This window comes from Hyposmocoma kahamanoa, unplaced genomic scaffold (genome assembly GCF_003589595.1).
Source record: "Hyposmocoma kahamanoa isolate Upper Pololo Valley unplaced genomic scaffold, ASM358959v1 90742, whole genome shotgun sequence".
Classification (NCBI taxonomy): Eukaryota; Metazoa; Arthropoda; class Insecta; order Lepidoptera; family Cosmopterigidae; genus Hyposmocoma; species Hyposmocoma kahamanoa.
Genome location: NW_020654654.1, coordinates 1 through 7,630, shown reverse-complemented (window position 1 = coordinate 7,630; position 7,630 = coordinate 1). Strand labels below are relative to the sequence as shown.

General features: G+C 38.8%; 2 protein-coding genes across 2 annotated transcripts; one reads left to right on the top strand and one right to left on the bottom strand.

Annotated features, from left to right (window-relative positions):
- The first annotated feature begins 958 nt into the window (after positions 1-958).
- Positions 959-2,486, top strand: LOC113236262 (steroid receptor RNA activator 1-like). The gene is made up of 3 exons (XM_026472268.1): positions 959-1,198; positions 1,296-1,703; positions 1,897-2,486. The coding sequence occupies exons 1-3, from the start codon at positions 1,171-1,173 to the stop codon at positions 2,049-2,051; spliced, it is 591 nt and encodes a 196-aa protein (XP_026328053.1). The 5' UTR covers positions 959-1,170; the 3' UTR covers positions 2,052-2,486.
- A 102-nt stretch (positions 2,487-2,588) lies between these two features.
- On the bottom strand, positions 2,589-7,535 carry LOC113236261 (integrator complex subunit 4). The gene is made up of 9 exons (XM_026472267.1): positions 7,406-7,535; positions 6,959-7,094; positions 4,903-5,040; positions 4,583-4,739; positions 4,287-4,433; positions 3,938-4,182; positions 3,685-3,827; positions 3,188-3,407; positions 2,589-3,066 (listed from the first exon to the last, which is right to left on the bottom strand). Exons 1-9 carry the CDS (start codon positions 7,517-7,519, stop codon positions 2,867-2,869), a joined length of 1,500 nt encoding a protein of 499 aa, XP_026328052.1. The 5' UTR covers positions 7,520-7,535; the 3' UTR covers positions 2,589-2,866.
- Between the last annotated feature and the right edge of the window lie 95 nt (positions 7,536-7,630).

The following is a 7,630-nucleotide window of genomic DNA, read 5'->3' as shown; positions in this document are numbered from 1 at the left end:
TGCACATTATCTGCCTGAGAATCAATTAAAAAAGGTTGTATACCAGAGGGCCCGGGGTCGACACCATGTGATTGCACATTACCTGCCTGAGAATCAATTAAAAAACTAGATGGTAAAGACACACTCGGATTACTAATATCATAAGACAGATCGTCAGTGGGAGTTAAATGCAATATAGGTATCGCATCTTTTGTCAGTTTATTTTGTTCATTTATATGTTCAGGATAAAAATGTTTAGGGCAGAATCGACAATTTTGAAGTTTCATTGGTTCACGGTCATAGTTTTCCAAAAATGGGCATGCTTTCTTCCATGCCTCCCATCGTGTTTTATCGGTGTAAGGAGCAAGAAAAAGTTTAAAATCCTTTCGTCGACTACTACACCCCGGAATAGCGCATCTCTGAGACATTTTAGAATAAAATAACGAGCAAAAATGTATATGGAATGGAAAATAACACGCGCACGGGTATAGCTATTTAAACCGCAAATAGACCAGGATAAAACAAATAGTTATTGTGAATTATGTAGTTTGATGATTAAATAAAATAAGATTTAGCCATATCGTAGTTATACAAATCCGTCACGATGAGCACAGTAAATCACAACACAAAACAAAATGACGACAAAATTAGACCATAGGCGCCATGTTTTCTTCCACTTTCCTTCCGAGTGACGTTAGACTGACATATGAATAAAAAGTGTGTAACACACACACACATTGACACAACAGCATTTCCTAATAGAAAGAGAAAAAAAAGTTGGTGAAATGTACAGTTCCATGAGTGCAAGAGGAAGGGATAAGTCGGCTAACGAGCGGCTAACGAAACAAACCGAATGTCCTCGGTTGAGTGGGGCTGTTCCAGAACTCTACTTAAGTGACTCTACTCAATGCTCAAGTCAGGACTTGAGTATGATTTAAAGCACTGAAAATCATACTGAAGTCCTTGCCATTAGGGTCGTATTTCCAGTGCTTGACATCATACTCAAGTCGTGACTTGAGCATTGAGTAGAGTTCTGGAAGTTTGTGTTGTCAATTTTGACAGCTGTAAATCTGCGAATGCATGTAGGAAAACGTGAAATTAATTCGCGAACTACGAATAGTCTCTTCTACTAAAAAGCAAAGTAATTGTAAAATTATTAGTTTCAGTATTCACGATCGGTACAAAATAAATATGGACAACTACGACAATGTTCCTAAAGGTATAATCTCCATTATTATGGAGTCCACTCCAGTTTGGGTAAAATTTTAACACAGTTTTTAACGTTACACAATCTAATGACCAAATCTGTGTTTCAGTGCCGTTCGATCCAGGTTGGAACGATCCCCCGACATTCTCTTACAACACGCAACAGTCTACACCAAACAGGCCGCGCAATTTTCTAAACAAAAGGGTGGCTTTTCCATTGTCAGGCAACAACCCAAATCCGGGATGTTTGCCTAACATCAATCTGCCGAAAATGCCTTCAGTGCCTCCGATACCTCCGCCTAGTGCCCCTAAACACAATTCATGTGAAGATATAGACTTAGATGATGAAAGGACACTCACTGAAGTAAAGAGCATACTGCTAAAGTTTTTAGAAGACACTCCTGAATTAGGCCCGAAGGCGAATGACATTAGGAAAAGAGTAAATGTAATGGAGGAGATGTGGTCAAATAAGAAATTGAACAAGAGAGTACATATACAAATGAAGCAACTAGCTGAAGGTATGTTCTTGCAAAAATTGATGTTTTGTAACTTTTGTGAGTAATGTTGTGTAACAAATTATAGTGGGCCAGTTACATATTTAATTGTAATAGACTATTACAATTAAAACTATGTAATAGTTGATATAATCTAATTACTTGGTAGGGAATAAAAATTCCATCATTTTTTCATTAATTTGTTTATTAATTTCAGCTCTAAAAGACAACCAGCCAAGCATAGCAGATGATATCCATAGAGCCTTGATGGTGGATCATGTCAGTGTCGTTGGAACTTGGATGCCCGGAGTCAAACAGCTGGTGCACCATTGCGTGGCGCGAGCTGAACTGTTGGCTATTGATAAGGAATAATTTTTTTCAAAACTGGTAAATCTTTTATAATGAATTTATTGAATAACAAGCATCAAGAAAAAGACCATTGTATTCTACTAAAAAATTACCTATATACATTTTACATATTTAACCCATTACACATCCTAGACTCATGCAGTGTCCTTAAAAATTTTTCAAAATGGTGGATGAAAACAGCTGGGTGTTAGAGACACTATGTGGATCTAGAATGCTACTGAACCAAAATTTGTAGGGACACCGTATCTCTCAGATACGTGATGGGTCAATGAGCTGAATAATTTAGATAAAAGTCTCACAACTCTTGCTAAGCCAATTTAAACTTTAAGTGAACACAAAAGGAATTGTAGATAAGGTGCTTTCTATTACAAGTAAGAATAAGAATATGTTTATTGGCATCACAAACACACAAATACTTTACATATAATATAAACACTAAATATTTTTTATTTTTAAGTTAACATTTTGTGATATCTTTATAATTTGCCATGAAATCTGTGAATATTGGAGTTATGGAATAAATAGATTTATATTGTGTCAATAGATTTATTTATTTACTTTATAAAACTGTACAGACTATCTTATACATAAATAATATTATTACACATCATTATTTATGTATGTAATTTCACCTCACTATTACAATTGCCGGCAATGTTCATTAATATAACACAATGATTATCTTTTGTATATGCATACACAGTACTGGTTGATATCCTTCATTCATTTGATGTGCTGGGAATAGCACCATCATCTGTCCTTCCAGGAGGCACTGACTGCAATGACAATCTATGTTGAATGAAGTTGTAAATGCCACTTCAAATGCCTCTCTTGATTGGTTTGGGTGCAACAGTGACACGAACTGGGCGGCAAAGTTCGATAAGTGGCGCTGGCTCGCGGCTTCCGCTCTCCTCGACTGCCAAGCACACCGAGATATCCACACCACACGGCTCCGTCCATACGCCGTGTGAGATCAGCACTTTCGTCAGAAGTCGCACATTTTGAGTACCATCATCATCTGAAAATTAATGAGTCATGGAAAAATATGTTAAAACCATGTTCACATAGCACTGATCAGAATATAATTATCGACTAATAGTAATAATTGAATGTGTGAAAATGTTTGAATAGGTATTTACTCGTGTAATGGTGATCGAGCGGCCGTAGATGGTCACGCGGCGGCAGCAGTGCGTGCACGCGGCGGTCAGGATAGGCGACGCGCACGCGTAAAGCGGATGGTTCCCGCACGCGTAATATCTCAGCCTCAAGTGCTACACCCGCCACCAGGCCCGCGCTGAACCGTACCACTGTGTCGTTGTCGCTCGCCGGCTCAACAATGCTTGCCGTGCACATGCGAATCTGCACATAATTGAATACGTAGCATTAACTAAGATTTCTTCTAGACACTTGTTTAAATTGATTCAATCTGTAATCGAATGGTTGCCATACTGGTTTGCAACGCAGATTCATTTACGAGGGAAATATTTGTATTGGGTGTAGTTTATGGTTGATTATGTGTATGTCCATGGTATATGGCGATACAAGATGCGTAGCCCTAGTGCGGGGCTATGAGTGTGAGTGTGTGCATTATTTGTCATATTTTATAGCTTTACACAGCTTCAAACTCAATATTTACTTTGAGATTGGGCTTCGGTATAGTTGGCAGAGGCGCAGATTGTAGCAATGGCATAATGGCTCGGGCTAACGCAGTCGGCTTGCTATCCGCATTCATCGACAGCTGCTGGAATACCGCAATCGTAAATGGGTCTGGTTCCACGCCTGTAACATAAAGCGTGTATGTATAGATCATTGTTCTACTAAAACAACATTGTTCGACTAAATACGCCCACAACAAATCTTTTCAACATTGTATGTCTCGAAAAGCCTACCTGCAGACGCAAGAAGACGATCGAGCAATTCGGCATGGTGCGTGAGCGCAGCGGCGGCAGAGAGGGCAACCGCCGACACGCCGGCGTTAGCGGCGCCGCCAGGCGTAGCCGGCATCTGTGGTACGCCCGTCGCCGCGCCCGCTCCGTATGCTGCCGCGCACAGCCGCGCCGCAGATACACGCAGAGCCAGCTGCCACACGTACGCACTCTCCTGCTCGGTTACGCCGCTGAACTGATGCTGCAACCTAAATTAATATAATCATCAAACTGTGATTTAAGTCCTCTCACAAGTCCAGGATTTTTCGACACAAGTGAGATATTGCAGCCATGTTTAATGTCAAATCTTTACCTGAGGCAGTCGGTGGTGAGATGAGTGAGCGCATGGTGTGGTGGGCCGGCGGGAGAGTGCGTGGCCTCGTGCAGAGCGCGTACGCACCGCGCGAACAGTGCCGTAAACTGGGCCGCACCGCACACTGCCGGCTCCATCTCTGACAGTCTGCGTACCAACGTACAAAAGTGTTAATAACGAATTAACCCCACTTTTTGTCAAGTCAACAATAATACCAAATTCAGAATTTTTGTATTTAGAATCCTATCTATTTAACATGTGTACACGATTGACTTCTAACTACTAGTGGTACAGACTTGTCGAGCTGTTCTTCGGCGTTGTGTAACATGCGCAGGCGGACGGATGTGGAGAGCGTGGCGTTGTCAATATGTTGCAGCACGCGGTCGAAGAACCGCCGTAGCGCGCTGTCGTCCATCGCCGTCTCGCTTTTCTCGCTCGACTGCTGCGCGTCTCCTGAAACAATGCTTGTCTATAAAATACATTGCATTCGATTGACACTTCTAATTTTAATTTATATTTCAAAATATAATTATATACATTTTGTACAGAAAATGAACAAATCCAAGCAAAGTACTTCTTGAAAAATATAAATATTAAGCAAATCTATCTTCATTACCAATGGGTAGATGGGGCACGAGATGCGGCATTGTATCACGGAGGTATGTATAGTGTTTAACGGTGTGCTCTTCGAACAGAGGCAGCATGGTAGTGCAGTGCTGCGCCGCATTCAACACCAGGATTAGCACGCACATGTCTGAGAGTAGGCTAAGGACTATTTATGTAACTTCAAAAGCATTAAAAAAATGTAAAGCAAATAGGCAAATCAATTAATGTAAACTGTGTTAATACATCAGCACTTGTTATGAATGCTCCTCTTCATTTGTCTGTGTATCTGAAACCTCACACTGTTTTACACTTGCAGCAACAGAACTTTTTTTTTTTCTTTCTGGTATTATATTAGTACGATCACGGATATTAGATAGATAGATAGATAACACGTTTATTCAGCGCAAATACAATCAGAAACAAAACATTTACAATCACTTCACAGAGTATAACATAAAAGCACACAGAACATTCACTATTAATTTTATACACGTTTATATAAAACACATACTGCGAGAAAAACAAATACTTGTAGAAAAACAAACAAATACTAAAACTAATAAAATTTTAATGTACCTATGACTACAGTTTGTACTGAAATGGCCCTGACTCAAGCATATATACTGTAGACCGAGAGAAGTCAAACAGTGCTGGTTTTCTGCCAGTACCATATGGTGAGAGATTGCAGCCCAGTAAGCCATGCCACCAAAGTACACGCACATTGTATATACCTAAATACTATATATATTGCATTTATTTGAAAAGTCGTGTCCGCCATCTTAGATTTAGAAATAAATGCTATATTCCTAATGAGCACCCCCAAATATCTCTGAAACGATACCCAACTTGCCATTATTCTAAAAGTTGAGCCCGCCACCTTGGATTTAGAAATAAGTGCCATATTCGACATGAACACTCAAAATACCTCGAAAACGAAATGTTGGGTAACATGCGATTATTTGAAAAGTCGAGGACTATTAAAAGTTTAGTAACCTCCTTTAGTTACTGAGATAATTTTTGTTCACAAAAACATATCATACATCATATCTACACAAAAATTATTCCTAATCACTGGGCCAATGCCAGAATTGCTGCTAGAAATAATATCTCTCAAATTGTAAATAATGTACAAAAGTTTCATTATGTTTTGTTTACATTACATTTACAAAATAATAATATAGAAACATCCTGACTACTAACATAGGTAAAAGCAACGTATAAAAAAATCGATGACCTGAGGTTCGGACTTCAGACATTCAGTATTCATGGTTTGGACAAAGAGGATATTAGAATGCCTATTTTTTTTTAAAAGAAAAATTTACTAAGACTTGGCTGTATGGTGTGAAAACTTTGCCTTTTCCTTTACCGAAAGAATTGAAAAAACAACAACCTTGCCTTTGTATGTGTGTGTAACTAAGTTTCGAACGGATAATAGATATTTTTATCTGATTGAAAGATTGTATGTAAAAAGTTATATGAATTTTAAATGTGGCACGAGTTCCTACAATCGCGTATGCAATAAAAGCATTGACTTATAATTATATGGACGTCGGGTCCGCGCTAAAAAGTGTCCGAACTTATAGGGCGTTAAAATCGTATACAGAGCGTCATTCGCGCTTTAGTCTTCGTTTGTTCGACTGACAGCGAAGCAAGCAAAATTAGACAGTACTGCGATGACATTACAATTTAAATTCAACGTTTTAGCTTTTTCATATTCCTTTACATGTCACTACGTTTAAATAGGTTGACTTGGGACATTTTTTTCGTGGTTTTTGTATTAGACCCGTCGTCCATTTATTTGTAAGTCAATGAATAAAAGTATAACTTTTGGCTGCCAATTTTGCGAATATCGTAATAAACTATTAATTCGTCTTACCAACGCCATCTGTTGGGTATTAGAATACATAAAACCGTGACGTTGCCCTTTAAGTAATCAATGAAACTTTTAAAGGTACTACTGCAAGGGGTAATTTTAAGCTTTTTGTTGTTTTTAATACATAAATGTGACAATTTGTTATATTTTATGATGTCGAGTGTGATTATAATAGTACACATGTAAAGGATACAAGCTGGGTCCTCGACGTCAGGCTCCGGCATGTCGAAGAAGGGATGCACAGCAAGAAGTCGCGTGACCAACGGCAGAACTAGGGTCGCATGAGAACTTCCCATGCGTTGAACGCACCGGAATGTTGACCGCTTATCCTACACAACACAGATTATACAATCAATATAGTGTTGCATGTCTATGACGTTGTAAGGTAACGTAAACCGCATTTTCAGTAATTACGCCGAATTTCCGATGTCTCACTTAGTCTTTGTACTTCCACACGCAAAATAGGCGCCTTGACGTCGAGTTGCGGACACCAGCCCGTTGCACCAAGTACCAAGTAGTCTTTGTACTTACTTCAGATTTTTCTATACACATTTTTTAGACATGGATACATAGAGTTTTTATTTTACACATTATTAGTCTTTTCCAAATAATTAACAAAAATTTAACGAGCAAGAATTACCTGGGGATACCTCTTTAAATTCTCCAAAATTTTATCAATACACATCTCCAAACAAGTTTTTGATGCAACTGTGCAAGAACCCAACATTCTGTGTAGACCTTCTCTCACATCCATAGAATAATCCTATAATAAAAGCAATTTTACGATTTAATTTTAACATAATAATTATCAATTCATCAATATACAGCGTGTCCCAAAATTCAACGATAAGCGGGCGCTGGAGGG

Coding starts and splice junctions, on each gene's coding strand:
- LOC113236262 (XM_026472268.1), top strand. CDS start 1,171: ATGGACAACTACGACAATGTTCCTAAAG. Junction 1,199..1,295: donor CTACGACAATGTTCCTAAAG/GTATAATCTCCA, acceptor TCTGTGTTTCAG/TGCCGTTCGATCCAGGTTGG. Junction 1,704..1,896: donor AATGAAGCAACTAGCTGAAG/GTATGTTCTTGC, acceptor TATTAATTTCAG/CTCTAAAAGACAACCAGCCA.
- LOC113236261 (XM_026472267.1), bottom strand. CDS start 7,519: ATGGATGTGAGAGAAGGTCTACACAGAATGTTGGGTTCTTGCACAGTT. Junction 4,183..4,286: donor CTCACCACCGACTGCCTCAG/GTAAAGATTTGA, acceptor ATATTAATTTAG/GTTGCAGCATCAGTTCAGCG. Junction 3,828..3,937: donor TCGTCTTCTTGCGTCTGCAG/GTAGGCTTTTCG, acceptor TTTATGTTACAG/GCGTGGAACCAGACCCATTT.